This window comes from Gadus chalcogrammus, chromosome 7 (genome assembly GCF_026213295.1).
Source record: "Gadus chalcogrammus isolate NIFS_2021 chromosome 7, NIFS_Gcha_1.0, whole genome shotgun sequence".
In the NCBI taxonomy this organism is placed as follows: domain Eukaryota; kingdom Metazoa; phylum Chordata; class Actinopteri; order Gadiformes; family Gadidae; genus Gadus; species Gadus chalcogrammus.
This window is the reverse complement of record NC_079418.1, coordinates 20754508-20772326: the sequence shown is the minus strand read 5'-3', so window position 1 is coordinate 20772326 and position 17819 is coordinate 20754508. Positions and strand designations below refer to the sequence as shown.

General features: G+C 44.4%; 2 protein-coding genes and 1 long non-coding RNA gene across 3 annotated transcripts; 2 read left to right on the top strand and 1 right to left on the bottom strand.

The window, feature by feature from the left end:
* Positions 1 to 3875: 3875 nt before the first annotated feature.
* On the top strand, positions 3876 to 6727 carry LOC130386450 (uncharacterized). The gene is made up of 3 exons (XR_008896126.1): positions 3876 to 4303; positions 5567 to 5727; positions 6637 to 6727. It is a non-coding gene; the product is annotated as an uncharacterized LOC130386450 (long non-coding RNA).
* Position 6728: 1 nt separating this feature from the next.
* b3gat1b (beta-1,3-glucuronyltransferase 1 (glucuronosyltransferase P) b) lies at positions 6729 to 12253 on the top strand (the record flags this gene model as incomplete). The annotated part of the gene is made up of 4 exons (XM_056594829.1): positions 6729 to 7148; positions 7535 to 7831; positions 8228 to 8336; positions 9236 to 12253. Coding segments are annotated over 3 exons (804 nt in total), but the record flags the coding sequence as incomplete, so codon positions are not given.
* On the bottom strand, positions 10469 to 17431 carry LOC130386449 (beta-galactosidase-1-like protein 2). The gene is made up of 19 exons (XM_056595382.1): positions 17251 to 17431; positions 16630 to 16815; positions 16414 to 16482; positions 15560 to 15655; positions 15105 to 15213; positions 14926 to 15018; positions 14769 to 14850; positions 14119 to 14183; positions 13935 to 14019; positions 13560 to 13697; positions 13297 to 13377; positions 13026 to 13135; positions 12600 to 12746; positions 11977 to 12048; positions 11772 to 11850; positions 11580 to 11667; positions 11364 to 11475; positions 11105 to 11221; positions 10469 to 10887 (listed from the first exon to the last, which is right to left on the bottom strand). The coding sequence occupies exons 1-19, from the start codon at positions 17340 to 17342 to the stop codon at positions 10801 to 10803; spliced, it is 1908 nt and encodes a 635-aa protein (XP_056451357.1). The 5' UTR covers positions 17343 to 17431; the 3' UTR covers positions 10469 to 10800.
* Positions 17432 to 17819: the final 388 nt, after the last annotated feature.

Below are 17819 nucleotides of genomic sequence, written 5' to 3'. Positions count from 1 at the left end.
GTGTGTGTGTGTGTGTGTGTGTGTGTGTGTGTGTGTGTGTGTGTGTGTGTGTGTGTGTGTGTGTGTGTGTGTGTGTGTAAGCGGGACGCAGCGTCGGTGGGCATTTGGTGACATGTTGTGAAGAAAGTGAAGGACCTTTTGTCTCTCTTCGCTTACGGGGTTTATTTACAATCGAGTGGGGGGGATTTATAGGAGTGGGAGGGATGCTACGACGCAAATCCAGGTATGTAGCCTAATCTTTGCTTTCTCGGCCAATTTTTTCTTCATTCCGCTATTCCATATTTCTTGGATAATGGAATGCGTGCGAAATTGGGGGTGTTTGAGACCCCTCGATCGGTATAGCCTACGTTTGCTGTGACTAAATGGCGATAGAGCTGCTGTGCATAAAGTGAAAAGTTATTCAGCAAAACGAGCGTGCGTGTATCCGTGCGTTTCCTGAGAGAGAGATTTGAGACTTAGGCTATTGTTATTAACTATGTAGTTCTTCATTTGTGTGGAGTGGTGAGTGTTTCGCCGAAAAATTAAATTTCCTCATTGAGATTCGTGATTTTCCCATTTCACTGCATGATCAGGTAGGCTCCGGTTCACTTTGTTAGATTGTTGTTTGGTGATCGAATTTGATATCGACCCGTCATGGGCTTAGAAACGAATGGTGTTCTTCATTTCTGCGGCGCTGTCCAGAGCCCTGAAACCAAGCAGGGGAAATCGATGCAGAAGTTTCTGAACTAAATCTTATATGTTGCGTATTGAGTCTGTGTATGCCTTCAAACACTGGATCACTAGGTAGCAAGGTAATTTGAAATGGTTCATAATTGACCTAGGCTCTCTCCAACTCTCTTTCTCTCTCGCTCTCTTGCTCACTCTCGCTCTCTCTCGCTCTCTAAACGTCTGCTACATTTGATAGATTCTTCATCATTCTTTAATTTGTGGAAATAGTAGTTTTTGTAGGTGAATCTAGAACACATTGCTGGCTCATTCACTTTTAAAAATTCTCCTTAAATTTTTTGAGAGGAGTAACATATCCAAAAGCATAAGATGCACGACAGATAATACTGACAGACAGTGGATAATGTTGTCTTGGTTTTCAATGACAATCAGTTTTAACATCTGATCAACTTAGTGGATGTTAAAAAAATTATGTTTCTCATTGAAAGAGAAAGATTTCCACCCAGCCTATGATACATTTTGATACAATTATCAATATTCTGCACATTTACACAGCATATTTTGAGCTTCTGTGTTTTGAATTTCTTGTATTTTTTTAGTAAATCAAATCAATTTTTAATGACGTTGATAGGACTACCACTGATACTGTTAAAATCACAACAGCTAATAATAATAATCATCATGTCCCTAGCTTATGAATCTGTTAAATATTTGGATGGGGCATTTTTCAAAAATGTTGTTGACAAGAATGAGCCTTTCTTCCTGGTAGAATGTGATGAATACTCCCAACTCAGTTCTTGGAATTCACACTGTTGGAGGCAAAGTCACACCTTCTTCTACTGACAACTCTCTTTTGAAGTCAGTAGAGGAAGCAAAAGTGGGAATAGAAAGACAATGAAACAAAACATATAAAATATTAATTAAAGTTGAAAGAAAAGAAAAAATATGGAGGACTATGTATAAATAAATATGTACATGAATTAACACAATTGACTATAAAAAGGATATTGGCCATATTTCATGTAAAGTTTGGGAGACACTGCATGTTAAATGTGGCTGTCGTGGTCGCTAAGCAGACAAGGGATAAGAAATGTAGTCAGAAAAGGGGAAGACAGAATGGTAAGAATGTGGACAGTAAAGATCTTTAGCTTGCAATGAAGAATCAGTAAGTGAATTATACCCATACACATAGGTTGACAATTGAAATAATCAGATTATTCTTCAAATGCTATGATTTCAGTCACTGAATGAATGAAGAGGCTGGAAAGTGTTGTGTAAGCCTACTTAGGCTAGTTTGTGTGACAGCTATAGCTCTGGATGAGTAACAATTCAGCAATATCACACGAGAGAGAGTGCTGGTGTACCGAATATCAGCACGGCTGTGATTCGGTCAAAGGTACGAGGCCGTATACTGCATGCCGAAGATAATCACAGCCGTGCTGATATTCAGTACAACAGCAAGACTTCGAGTGTGGTATTGCTTTTATACAAAGTTCTACAAGCACAGTAATAAGCAACAACAGATTATGATTTGTTTGTTAATTTCATGATTTATTTGGCTCCGCCAACAAAAATAGATCCGCAACTGGAATGGGACTGAACTGTTACCAAGCAACACATAAACACAGTAGCTACCTTGTAACGCCTCTCCAAACCTACCACCCCCTTTACTTGAGGATGTTTTTCAATAGAAAACAATGTGTCGTAAATTTCCTGTATACGTCTATTTGGCTGAGTGGAAACACTGATACTGCCCGAGAGGTGTGCCTGTAGGGGTCATGTTCCAACACAGCAAGTATAAATAGCAGTTGGCTGAGTGGGAGGAAAGGTGGGATGACCAAGTATTATTGATGCTTTATCAGCGTTGACAACGAGGTTGACTGATTCAGGTATTCACCTCCACGTGCCTCAGTTTAGGCTCCAATACACCATACACCACGCAAATTAAACATTTATGTCATCATTTAAAAAACACAGAGGCAAACATGCATGCACACGCACACGCGCACACACACACACACACACACACACACACACACACACACACACACACACACACACACACACACACACACACACACACAGACACACACATACAAACACACACATGCAAACACATGCACACATGAAAACATGCAAATGCACACACGCACATACACACACACACACACACACCTTTATAACTGTGTTTTTGAGGGTCGGTGTGTTACTGCAATGTGAAATATGATGAAGAACAATTGCATGACTATGTTATGGAGGCAGTTGAGTTACAGAGACATGCACTACCGCTCAAACAATGTCTAGCTGTGAGTTTGCTGAATGGAAAGGTGTAGGCATTAAGCTTGTATACCGTTGCCAGGCTCACAAACACTATCCCCAATGAGAAACATGCTGTTCTTGTTTGCTGACTGTTATTGGGTGGTATGAAATAATTCATGTCATCCTCGATCCTGCTATCATTGTCATGTCGTAAAACTCTTTCTTATTCATAAAGTCTTTCTCATGGTGAATGAGAAATGAGAAAACAATCAGAGGCTTTTCTTTGAGATGCATGTCCAGCACATCATGTGGTCACTTTTTATCGGTATGCAAGAATAAAGCATAATCCAGAAAACGATCTGCACACTTTACTTGTGATAATCCCCCTCAGATAATTCCCCATCCATATGTTGAATGTAATTCCTCCTTGGGTCCAAACTTTAAGCTCCCATGAAACCAAGTCTTATTTATAACCGTGTGTGTGTGTGTGTGTGTGTGTGTGTGTGTGTGTGTGTGTGTGTGTGTGTGTGTGTGTGTGTGTGTGTGTGTGTGTGTGTGTGTGTGTGTGTGTGTGTGTGTGTGTGTGTGTGTGTGTGTGTGTGTGTGTGTGTGTGTGTGTGTGTGTGTGCGTGCATGCATGCATGTGTGCGGATTAGGCGTTTGAAGATCTACCTTTTGCTTGAGCCTGTGGCACGGCCCTGTCGAGGAGACTCCCTCACGTTAGGCACCTGCTCTTAGCCCATGCACCACGCTGGCCGCTCAGCAGAGCAGCCTACATGCTCCACTGAGGCATCCCTCTTGCTAGATTGGGTAATTTATTTCTGTGTATAATAGAATAGGTACAGCCAGGGAAACGCAGCCACACCGGCCGATCTTTTGGCCGATCAATTTCACCAAATCCCGCTCGAAGGGATTCCACAAATATGTTATGTCTGTGTTGCGACGTTAACAAAACAAAAAAAAGAATTATGCAATCTATTAAATTGTCCGGAATCCCCCAGCTATGGTGCTCCGTCTCGCTCCCCTCTTGCCCCGTCAGCTGTGACAATCCCAGCCTTTGTTTTGCCGATGAGAAGCCACATTCTTCCGAGGGTTTGACCTCCTGTGTGCGTCTCTCACCACAGGGCCGGCAGTGAGGACGCGACCCGACCCATGGGATTGGTTAGCGGATACGGCCGCTAGACACTTGGACCACACTGTTTGTCACCCGATTGCTCCGGCGCTGATCTGAGGGCAAGAAACAACCGTTTTTAATGGAAGTGTTTTTTTAACCAGCGTGATGGATGTAGCTGGATAGCGATAACCGGGGAACCACCACATTTGGCCACATTTGGGATCCTACTCTGTGGCAAAAGGGCATCTTTTTATTTGTGAATCAGTGAGTATGACTTCTTGGATGCGTTGTTTCTGGTGTTTGTTGGAGCTCATCCGTTGGACAGCAAATCCTTATCATCCTTATATTGAGTGTTTCGAATGTTTTTTGAATGATTTTTCTCCCTCCATGCAATTCATGGGAATTCCTGCGGCTGTCAAGGAAGAAAATGAACTATAAACAACTTCAGAATACCTTCAGCCTGAGAAGCACTCAATAATTGGGTCTCAGAAGTATTTCAATTGTTACAATTCCAACATAGGGGAGTCATTAAGATAGACATAACCTCTAGGAAGTGAGTATCGAGAAGGAAACTTAACTCCACACATAAGGCTTCAAGTTGTCAAGATCTCTGGTAGTTTTGTTTATTTGAACAAAAAACCTGAGGGCACTGAAGTATACAACAGTGTTTGGAGCATAATAACACACCAACGTGGAACTGTGATGCTTTGTGACTTGGCCTGAGACTGAAAAGGTGACACTTTGAAAATGTGAAAAACCGAATTGTAAAGAGAATCCTACAGGAATAGATTGCCCAATGTTATCAACAGTTATGTAGTGTTGATGTGAAAGTGTTGATGAAAGACACACAGTAATTAAAGAAAAAAACACTTTTACCTGATGGCACACCGTACATAATGGTCCCCCAAAGGTGTTATCCATCAAATACAAGCCAACATCTGATTTCGTTCCATGCATGTGTGTTCCCCGAACCCAAGTCCATTTGTTTAAATTGTGTTAATGCAGACAACATTATAATTGATTTGACACTTGGAATATTTCTCAGGAAACTCAGATCCGATATAGCATATAATATTGATTCATGCAGCTGGTATTTGTAATCAAGGGGAGAACAAACACTAAACAAAATAAGGATAATGACAGAACACAGACAATACCATAATCATACTGCAATATCAAACACCTTTCATAAGACTTTCTGTAGAAAAAGGATTTTCAAATGAGAGACTATAAGGACCAAGCATATTCTTATTCTGGGCCCTATTTATAGTGTGCATTAAGCTGAAGTGGCCCAAAACTACGTTCCTCACACACAACTGAAGGTACCTGCGGCTGATGTTTTAATGGAGTGCTTATAGCCTGCGGTACATTAGAATACAAGTCACAAGGTGTCTCAGTGATAGCCCATTAGATCAGGGAACCAGACTTCCTTGGCCATGAGAGCAACAATACTATTCTATACTGCCCCCTATTTTGTTGGAGTGTGGAGGACTGACTCTAGCCTTTATCTCTTGACCATTCTAACAGTAACCACTGTCCAAACCAAAACAAACTTGCTTCAGCCAGCCGTGAGATGGTGACCAATCGAGACTTTGTGACTCTGTTGCTGATCGCCCTGCCCTGGTCGCTCCTCATCTGGCACCTAAGCAACGGCAACCATACGGACCTCTACTGGAAAGGAACGCCGGGTAAATATCACCCCTCTTTATCCTTGAGCCAGCTGCTTTCACCCAAAGCCTCTCATCATTAACTGAGACCCTTTAAAGAAGGGTTATGGCCCTTGGGTGATGAAACCCCGGTGCCTGGAGGCTGGGAGGGGGACCACCCTAGCTACGACTCTAGTTATGAAAGTTATCAATATATAAAGGAGCATGTTCTATACAGATCCCCAATGAGGGAGTTTTTCTATAACTAAGAAATGCATAACGTATGGAGCCTAAATGTCCTGAAGCTAAAAAAGAGTATCTGGAGCAAATACCAGAACACGAATATGAATCAGATCGGCGTAATTTAGTGTTGGCTGCTACTACTGCCCTACTTTTGCTTTGCGGAAGTCTGCACGAGGGTCTACCAAACAGTGGATGGTCCATTGCTTTATATTCTATTTCATGTTACACAATATATGATGCATCTTGCAGCTTGAACTGCTCTCGCTTTATTTGATTGATCAATATTTAATATCTACAATACAATGGCTCTAGCATGCAATGTGCAAGGAAAGCGCCCACACTTTTAGCCAAGCAATAGGTGGGCCTCAAATGAAGACGGGTATGCACGTTTTCCCGCTAACAAGGTTTAGCTCCTTCATCACATTTGTTTGGCATTGGAATCATGGTTTTGTAAAGCCTCATAGCATAATTACCAAAGTCATATTTTAAGGTTCATCATTTATTTAGCGTAAAATATGCTAGATGACTTAGGCAGATAGTGAAAATGGAATGCAGAAAGCATTCTGATTGGCTTAGGATATAGCCAATGCGGCACAGTGAATCAGCAATGAAGGAGAGTAGAGTAGGGTAAGATATAACACTTTGGCCGAAACATGACTGCCCCCTCGGTGTCCTGAATGCCCACCCCCCCCCCCCCCTTCCCCACAGACAGAAGGAACGGCAGCCGCCCTGCCTCGGGGGACCCCTCCTCCCCCAGGGAGGGCTGTGCTCCGTGGGGGAGGGCGGCGGCGGGGGCGGGCGGCGGCATCGTGGAGGCAGTGCGCACCGAGTACGTCTACAGCCGGCCCCCGCCCTGGTCTGCCGCGCTGGCGCCCCTCTACGTGATCACCGCCACCTTCCAGCGGGCGGTGCAGAAGGCGGAGCTGACGCGGATGGCCAACACCTTCCTCCACGTGGCCAACCTGCACTGGGTCGTGATCGAGGACGCCCGCAACACCACCGCGCTGGTGCGCCGCCTGCTGAAGGCCACGGGCCTCAACTACACCCACCTCCACCTGGAGACGCCCAGGGTCCTGAGGACGACTGGGTCCTACCCGCGGGGGGGCATCCAGAAGAACTTGGGGCTGCGCTGGCTGCGCCTGACCATGGGCGAGGCGCCCCCCGGGGTGGTGTACTTTGCGGACGATGACAACGTGTACAGCCTGCAGCTGTTTGAGGAGGTGACGACAGACATGCTTTTTTTCCCCGAGGAGGGGGGGGGCGGGGGTCTTTGAGATGATAACCTAGAGAATTGAAATGTTACACTGAATTGTGTCGATTCTCTTTTGATCTCCAATTTATTCTAAATCTGCCTTTTTGTTCCAACAAATAGTCTGATTTTCATGGATAGGAGTGTGAACATGGCCCCGGTTGAATAGCTACTTATTTGAAATGCATGTAGAACAAACATGGACTTTAGAATCGTTAATTGCTACGGGTCAGGTTAGCAGTAAGTGCTCGTCTGCCTTTTTCCATTCCGCACAATTTGGTATTGCGTGTACGGGTGACCCCAAGCACATGATGGTTCTTCCTCCCTGCTCTCTCGCTCTATCCCCACGCCGCCCAGATGCGCTCCACCACGATGGTGTCGGTGTGGCCCGTGGGCTTCATCGCAGGCCGGAAATACGAGTCGCCCAAGATCAACGCCCAGGGCAAGGTGTGCGGCTGGGTGACGGGGTTCGCACCGAATCGGCCGTTCGCCATCGACATGGCTGGCTTCGCCATTAACCTGAAGCTCCTCATCCGAAAGTCTGAGGTCGTCTTCAAGCTGCGCGACGTCAAGTCGGGTTACCAGGAGACCAACCTGCTCAGTGCGCTGGTTTCCCTCAGCGACCTGGAGCCCAAGGCGGATAACTGCACCAAGGTAAGCCCAGGGAAGGGTCCCCCCCTTCTCTGGGGGGCTGGGTTGGAAACAAGGACATTGGAGTGAAGGATGTCAATGATTTATGCGTCACCAATCGGTGTCATCCGCCGGAGATTAGAAGCTGTTGAAATTGTGTGTTTAGTCGAATTGTCTGTCACTCGCAGGCTTAGCCTCCTAGACTATTTTCAAATATATGCTCCCATGTTTCTTGAATGGGGCCGTGTTTCAACATTGTCATGGTTTATCGATTGTGTGAAGTCATCCTCTCTCTGCTCGGATGTGCGAGTGCATAGCCCATGTGTGTGCATGAGACATCTTTGAAGACTTTTAAAGAAAATATATAACGTCATGTGTCCTCATCCATCTCATGTGCTCTCCTCCCTGTGTTGAAACCAGGTGCTGGTGTGGCATACCAGGACAGAGAGGCCCACACTGGTGAATGAGGGCCAGCGAGGTTTCTCAAATCCCGAGGTTGAAGTATGACGACATGTACCGGGCAACCCAGGTAACCACACTGATATGGTGCATTTCCACAGGCGGTACGCTTTGGCCCGGCACGCCTTGGCTCAGTAGTGAAGGTGCGGTATAGCCCAACTCAGTTACGGCTTGCGTTTCCACCGCCGACAGTACCCTGCGATTAAGCCGTATGTCGATTGCCGCGGCAGCTATGTAAGCATTGTGGCCTCATAGCATCCTGACACAGTGTAGCCTGCTAATAAATCCAAGGAAAAAGAAGAACGTGACACAATGAACAAAGAGCAACAATGTAGGATGTCGAAGAAGGACATCAAACTTTTGAGTGACATTTTCTTCAATCGACGAAGCTTTCGCTGTTTTTACCCTTGCGGGTATTGTGTTTGTTTGTTATTATCCCCATTGCACGGAAGAGACGGTTCTGTCGACTAATTAACGGACGGCGTGTGTAGCTCGAACATGCCGGCATCCTTTCAGGCGTCTTAGTACCCCAACGGAGGATTACTGCGAGACGAGTACGGCTCAATACGGCTCAGTCCGGATCATGCCCACTTTTGCACGCGAACCATGCCACACCTTTGCATACAGAACCGACCCGCACCCTCCGGTGGAAATGCCCCAAGATAGTCTTATTCTTGTCCTGATTCTTATCCTAGCTAGCTTTGTTGAATACAGTGAATGGGGTAAACCTAGCGATTGTAAGTGCTTGGCACTTGGTTCTATGAACATCTTTACTGTACCGACAATGATATATTGTTTCTCTTTCTTCTGACAAATGTACTTATAGTAAGTCGCTTCGGATAACAGCGTCTGCTAAACGCCCTAAATGTTAATGTAAAATCATGTTACGTGCGTTGAAAAGTTTAAATAATAATAATAATTTAATGATAATAACCTTTCATCGCTTGTTACATTTTATTATATTTTAAGCATTGAGACAAAGGGACACCACACCATCAGTCTGGAAGGCGTGAAGAGGGGGTTCAGCCACACCATAAAGAGCTCTCTCAGCGACCTACAGCAGCAGCCCGGGCCCCTGCTCGGCAGAACATAGGGGCCCTTTTTGTTGTCGCGGCTCCTAACTAGTTGTTTGGGGCACAGGGCGGCCATGCAGGGAAGTAATTGGGCCCTTGTCTTGTGACAAGGCAGCAGCAAATGACAATCAGAGACATGATGGAGGGCATTTCTGCAATATTCCTGTTTTTTATGTTATGGGGTATATGGATTTGTGTGTGTAACTGAATGTTAACTGTAGTTTGATAGTAGATGGAGATGGATAGATTGTGTGTATATGCAGACTTTGTGCTGCTTTGTCATCTGCGTTCTCTCGAACGCTTAAGGGAGATTATAAAGGCTAATCCAATCACACACACACTAGTGGTTTGGTAATGTCGGGAGATGGAGTATAGGTATCCATATTTGGACAGTTGATTGGGTTTGATTGACATGTTGCAATATCTTGCGAGCCGAGGGAAATCAATTCATATTGTCTTTACATGTTCCAGCACAGTTTAGAGAGAGGTGTGTTTCAAAGGTTCCTCACAAAGAAACCTACCTTACCTGCCATGTCCTTCCAAAGTATGAATGGGACTTTTTCTCCAGTATGGATTGGATTTGGATGTGGTGCTGGTTCGTTTTGTGTTTCTTTTCCTTCCACTATTTATATGATCGTCTGCCTAAGGGTTTCCTCCATCGGTCATTGAGTTCATTGAGGTTACTTAATACTATTCCAAACTTTTGTAACTACTGCTGTTGTTCTGACAGCACTTGGGTCAACATAAGTCAGGGTATTTTCATTTTTTCAGAGAAATGTGCCAACTTTGCCTTTCTTTTAGAGACTTTGTAGTTGTTATGTGCAGTACTGTGCAGTATATTCACAAATGACGATGGTAACACTTTACATACATTAATTAACCATTAATTAACATTTGTTAGTGCAGTAATACGCCTTAGTGAATAGCATTAGCATAGGCGTTAGTGTTTACAAGTGATTATGAGGAGGGGGCTAGGGTTAGCCCTAGCCATATTAAATAATGTATCAATTGACACCATCAGTAAACGATGACCCCATTAGTTGATTACTAGACCATTACTTTACTGTTAGTTAATGCTTATAACTGCATTATCTTATGTTTATTAAATGAACATATGTTGTTAATGTTCCCAATGGATGTGTCTCATGCTGATCATGTTTTAGCATTCCAGGAGGCATTCCACAGACCGATGGTGAAGCATTTATTTGGTTATTTTTGGTCCATGTTTAAAAGGGCTGGCATAACAAAGAGGTACGGTTATACATGTTATAAAAATCCCTCTCAATGTAAACCTGTGTCTAAAATCTTTTTATTTTATATTAAATGGGCATTTGATTACCTATATATGCGAATGTCTAAGCAAATACCCTAGTCTGTATGGTCATTTCATCGTCCAGTAATGGTAGGCAGGGACAAAACCAAAAACGTTCAAACATACAAATAAATAATGTGGCAACACATTCACTTGATGTCGGCGGTCATGCCCAGGTCGTGCGTATCTTCCAGCTGGATCTTGTAGTCTGCTTCTTGCTCCTCGAATGCGATGATCTTCAAACACAGTAAACAACACCTCAGAGAGGGAGAGGGAGAGAGGGAGAGGGAGAGGGAGAGGGAGAGAGAGAGAGAGAGAGAGAGAGAGAGAGAGAGAGAGAGAGAGAGAGAGAGAGAGAGAGAGAGAGAGAGAGAGAGAGAGAGAGAGAGAGAGAGAGAGCGCAAAAACAAGACCAAGTGGACAAAATGATTGCGACTGATTTATATTTCAGACCTGATTCATTCCACTGTTGAGAAAGGATCCCGGCAGATAGAGGGCCTGCTGGGGCCCACTGGACCAGTAGCGGCCAAGGTTCAGCCCGTTAATAAACACAACTCCTCTGCCCCATCCCTGCGGTTTCATAAAAGAAAAAGGCAAGAAAAATGGACTTGTGCTCAACAAAACACATAATTACGTTGCCAACGTTTCTGGGGAAAACAACATGAACAGAAGGCGTCAAAGCCAGTGTATCATCACTTTGGCATTCACTCACAGGAAGCTTCACAAATGTGTCACTGGGGTAGCCGTAGGCAAACAGCGCTCCCATGAGAAAGGCAGGGTAGAGGGGTACCTCGGGCCGAGCTTTCCACGGCGCCCGGTAAAGACTAGGACAAAGCATCTGTCACTGTTTTATGCACACAGAAATCCTTTGACGAAGTATTTTTACATTTTTTGCCGTTCGCATATAGGAAGTATTATCTCAACAAACCTATCGATGAAGCTGGGTTTCATATCAAGGCTGTAGATCGTGAAATCTCGCAGAGGCGTTCCGTTTAATAAAACGTCTCCCACCAAGCCTGCAACAAAGCATAATGAATGAACACGAGCGTGCAGGCGACGGATGCGCGTTCAACGAGGGAGTGGTTTGATGGGAGGAAAGGCGGTGGAGTGGAACTACAACCTTTGCGTTGCTTGTCAAGGTCTTTGCCACGGTGTACCCGGCCACAGTTCTCCACCAAAAGGCTCAAAGTCCGCTTTCCCTTTTGGGGGTGAAATGATTTTTTGTTTGGTTTTTGGTCAGTGAGTCACCAGTCACGATACATCAGCCCACCCAGGCAGGCAATGTTAATCAAGAATGGCAGAGTGTTGATAGATAGATAGCCTACCTCGCCATCAGGGACTGCCATCTCTAGAGTGTTGCGCTTAAAAAACCCAATATACCTTCTGTCCACAAAGACCTGAAGAAGAAAAAACACATTTATTAAGGCAGACTGAAAATGAAACGAAATACAGTCAAGCTATTGTTAATATGGGATAAGTCTGTCAAGCACATCACTCTAACAAGCATTTAAGTTTGATAAAAAAGTTGAATCCAAACTAATTTTTCATTTGTTGTTGAAGACCACTCAATAAACAAACTGTCAATAATTCATATTAAAGGCAATGCTGTATGCATCTGTGTGTGTTAATGTTTTTATCTGCGTGCGTGCATGTGGATGTGTGAGTGTGTGTGTGCATGGGTGTGTGTGCGTGCACCAACGTTTGTTTTTGTGAATGTGTCTGTAGTGTGTGTGAGTGTGTGTCCATGCATTTGTCTATGGTGTGTTGGTGTGTGTGTGTGTGTGAGTTTGCACAAGTGTGTGCATGTGCATGTGTGTTAGGATTTGTGCACATGCGTGTGCATGCGATGGTGCATGTGTATGCGTGAGCATAAAGAACGTGTCTTGTAAAGGGATTCCATGGTAACCAGACTATAGCATTCCATGGCGGCTGTTGAAAGGTCACTCACCAGGGCACGGTCGCGAACATTGTCCCCAGACTTCAGTAAGCCCCCGCTAGTGATGGTTGTCTCATACAGTGTGTATCCTTGCGACTGGCCGTTTTTATTATTCACTGGTAGGTTCTCCATATTGACCGGTGTGGCGGATTTAAACGGCTAAGATAGGGAAATTATATTTTAGTCCGATTTTAAGTTTGCTCCAAATACGATTTGTCATAAAAAATAGATCCCAGCAAATCTACAGACACATATGTAAATACATAGGTCTACATACACAGACACACACACGCGCGCGCGTGCGCACACACACACACACACACACACACACACACACACACACACACACACACACACACACACACACACACACACACACACACACACACACACACACACACACACACACACACACACACACAATAACTTTGCACTTACTTCTTCAGTGAAGCTCAGAGCATCCCACAGGGACAGGTGGTTATACATGATAGCTGGCTCATAGGGCTCTCTATAACGCAGTGCAGGCATATCAGGCACAGACTCATCACCCATAAATAAAGATACAAACAGGTAATCAGGCAACGACGTCTTCAACTGTTTCTGTGTAGTAATCAGGTCGTAAAACAATTATAATACATAGACACAAGACACAAAATAAGAGTCATGGTGTGCATATGAAGTGTTTTGTTGTAGCTTTGTTCTGACTCACTGTTGTATCGACTGAAAAGATCTCTAAGAAGATGGTACTTCGGTGTGTACTCTCCTGCCTCAGACAAGGGAGCGTCATAATCTGGAAGACACCAAAATAAAGAAGTGGTCAAACAATTACCCTGCACTGCCATCTAGTTCACACGATGAATAGTGCGGCTTTGAAATAAAGGCAAATATGCTTTCTATAGGACATAAGACGGACAGAAGCAGACATTATGCAAATGGTTTAAGGCTAAGGCAAAATATCACATAGCAACCAACCATAGCTTGGAACTATTGCTTTGTATGAAGGGATTCCAAGTGCACCACTCATAAAGCCAAAACTGGTGCCTCCGTGGAACATGTAGAGATTGATGGACATTCCTCTTCTCAGAATCTCCCTCACAGTGGACACCATGTCTACAACAAAACAAAGGTCAGGTTATGATGCAACTCATCTTTGGCCCTCGCTGCCACCAGCCAGGAGCGCTGGAGGCAGTTAATGTTTTTATTCATGTAAAAAAAAACATTAGTTTAAATGTGTTTACTCTGATATTCCATTTCATAGTAAACGTAACCTTAGCCCAATAGTGCTGCCTTTTCTGAATCAAATCAGTAGCACCTTTCAAAGATGTCCGTCACAAAGGTCCTTCTTACCTTCGGGAGCAAGCACATGGTGAAGATCACCCCAGGCGTCGGCCATGCCGCTCCAGATGTCCGTTACCATGGCGGGGCTGTTGGGCTAACACACAGCACAACGGAGGAGCTATACAGTGATCACTTCTACAGTGATCCCCACACTATGGCAGGACTCCGGGCGTCGGACAATCAGTACTGATACCTGGACAGAGTTCAGCTCCTGCATGTCCTTCGTACGGAGCTTCCAAAGCTTCATCGTTCTGATGGCTGCCAGAGAAGGGTTATACATTACGGTCTGTATGTGTGTGTGTGTTTGTGCGTGTGTGCGTCCTAGTGTGTGTGTGTGTGTGTGTGTTTGTGCGTCCTAGTGTGTGTGTGTGTGTGTGTGCGTCCTGCTGTGTGTGTGTGTGTCTGCCTGTTTGTGTTATTTACATTTAATTGTTTAATGTAATTGTGTGCGAAGGTGCATGATTCCATGTATGTGTATGTGTGCTTGAGTAAGCGTCTTTGTGTGTGTATTTGTGTGTGTGCTTGAATTGATGTGTATGCCTGTGTCCTTGAGTGTATAATTTAAATGAACATCTAATTGTTTAATGTCATTTTGTGCGAACGTGCATGATACCATTTATGTGTATGTGTGCTAGAGAATGGGTCTGTGTGTGTGTGTGTGCTTGAATCTATGCCTGTGTGTCCTTGAGTGTGTAACTTAAAATTAGCTGTAATTTTTTGTGTGTGCCTGCGTTAGTGCCTCCATGTGTGCCTGCGTGACTACATGACTCTGTGCATGTGTATGCTTGCTTGAACTTTACCCATGTGTAATATGTGTACAATGAATGTCTTAGTGAAGTATACCTCCATTAACACCGCCTGCCTTCAGTCCATTGGAAAGGTCTGATGTGAGCAGCATTTCACTGACACCCCTGGACGTCAAGGCCTTTGAGAAAACAATACAGTCACACAACACACCCGCATTGCCTGTACCTATGTGTGAGGTCACATGGCTCGCTACCTCCTTGATGAAAGCCATATAGCGGTTGTCCTTGGCATAGGACCCATAGCTATCGTCCAACTGTACTGCAATAATTGGGCCTCCCTTCTTGAACTGAAATCAAAACCGTAACAGGCGGTTATGCAAAAGAAAATCCAAAACAACCACATATTTCTGTGAAGCTTGTTGCCTGCAGTGACCTGAAGTGGAACTATTTTTGGGATGAGCTTATCAAAGAAGACGTTGACGGCGTCCGTGAAGCCCGGGTATGTTGTCCTCAGCCGCATGTTCTCATCTTGAAGAAGCCAGCTGCATACAAATTTAGTGTAAGGCAATCAATCTCTAACGCAGAACAATGTGCACTTTGTGCGGCTGGGTCAATTGGCTTCTGTGTGTGCAAATTTCTAAAGTTTATAAAGTTGATAGCTTCATTAATATTTTTTTCCGCAAAAATTTTTCAGGAAATTGCTGATTCGTTAACCGATTTATTTCGTTTTTATTGTTCACCAGTTGATTATCGTGTACACAGAGTAGATAGCACCACATGTTTTCCACACTCGCTGAAAGATGAGTCATAGTATGTATCACAATAGATATTAGAACCTGAAGAAGCTATAGAAACTATAGAGGTTGTATATGAAAACATTAGACCAACCTTGGAAGTCCGCCCAGGTCCAGCTCAGCAGAGATATAAGGCCCTGGTCGCAGGATTACCCAGAGTCCCAGCTCAGCCACTAGACTGATGTAAGACCTGCCATCAAGACCACAGAACACTATCAGAGAAAGAGTTCAAACTCAATGAATACCAAAGAGAGAGATAGAAGGAGAGAGGGCACACATTCCCACTCCGGAAATGTATTAATTGTGACATCCCAAACACAAGTAACCAAACACATTATCCCTGTCATCTGGGACCATCTAGGGGGGAACAAAAACAAGTTATCGAAAGACCCCTTCTCTAATTGGCTGAAATTGTGTGTCATGTGATGTCATTTGCCATACAAACACTTACATCAGCACTAATAATAGTTTTTATATTCAACTTTAAGATGCATATAGGGCATTGGCCACACAGCCGCATATCTCCAGGGTTGGAAGTCTGAAAGCCTGGGCACTGAGTTTGCGGCCACAACACTAGCTGATACAGCATCCCTTGGCTGCTCCTTACTCTCCAATAGCGCTAATTGCCCTGCTACGCGTTGCTGTTGTTGTGGAAATGCTGCATCGGTTGTCAGGTGGCTTCGTCCCCTACCTGGTCTCCCCTGGGCCCGGCGGCTTACGGGCGGTAATGGTGAGGACGATGATGATATGAACGTGACACCAGACGCAATGTGGGGCATTCCCCAAACACACCAGAGCTATTGATAACTCAGCACCCTAATGGCTGTAAGGTAAGTCTGGGGTGAGCTGGATGGCTGGATGGCTCACAGATTCCATGCAACTTGGAGCTTGTGTGAGGGTCGATTGTGCGGACAGACAGACAAACAAGGAACAGATTTCGGCGCTCACTCTAAGTCCAGCTGAGTCTGAAAGTTGAAGACGTCTCTCTCCGGCTGATGCAGACTCCACGGCACATATCTGCAGGGATTCAAACCAACACAGCCCAGAATCCCCCCCCCCCCCGCTCTATGTTAGTATGCTAGTACTCATTCCATCAAGCGACCCCAGATCCCCCTGTGAATATGACAGCCACACAAAGAGGTTGTTTACAGATGTCTGCCTTACGTGGTGATGGTGTTGATGCCACAGGCCTTGGCCTTCATCAGACGGTCCCTCCAGTACGCGCTGGGGACCCGGAAGTAGTGCACGGACCCCCCTAGGATGCGGAAGGGCTCCCCGGCTAGGGTGAACTGAGAGTTGTTGGCGTGCAGGCCCAGTTTCCTGCTCAACCTCCTCCCCCCCACTGGTGTCCTGGAGAAGAATTGGGGCATTTGTGTCTCGTTGCGTTATCCGCCCATTATGCTTTTGTGTTTTGAATAGGGCACTGATGACATGAGCGAAAGGAATTTGCATGGGACAAGTAAAAGGACAAGAATCTTGTCTAAACAAGTAAATGGGCAGTATGCGTATTTACAACAAGGCATAGGACAAGGCATATGCAAAAAGATTTCAAAAAATGCAAATGAGTGTAAAAAAAAAGAAATCAAGTCTTAACAATCAACTTGATTTATCTTCTTTATGCTTTTTTTTATTTGGAATGCCTACAGTTTTTCCAATGCAAAGACAGTACCATAGAAAAAACAGCAAAACAGCAAAACCAGTCTCATGAAAAAGTTTAGCAGCATAATGTTGTAGTAATGTAGCAAATAAGATGCAACCCTCGTTGTTCGTGTAATATGTACTCACCCTAAATATCGGTACATGATGAATCCAAAGATGCTCAAACAGATAAAAGCATATTTCCTTTTGTGGGAATTTCTTATTCTCAAAACAACCATTGATAAACTTTAAGATGCTTTCCAATAAACGTCCGCTGAAATAAATTTAGTTGGGAAAGCAACAGACCCAGGAACAGAGATGGAGAGAGTGTGTTGTCTGTGTGAGGTATGTGTGTGGGTAAGAGAAAGAGAGGGAAAGAGAGAGAGTACAAGTTGTGAAGAGAGAGAGAGAGAGAGAGAGAGAGAGAGAGAGAGAGAGAGAGAGAGAGAGAGAGAGAGAGAGAGAGAGAGAGAGAGAGAGAGAGGGTTGGGGGTGGGGGGAGGGAGTTATGTCTATGTTGAGGGCTTTTCAATGTGTTTAGGGCCTCATAAACATTGTAAGATACCCTCAATATAGTTTATTTTATAGTATTATATTGTTACATTAATACAACTGTATATGAACATATTTGTATATTAATACAATCAAATATGATTTATATATTATATTATTTTATAACCTTAGCTTCCTTGTAATAAATGACCGGGGTAGCTAAG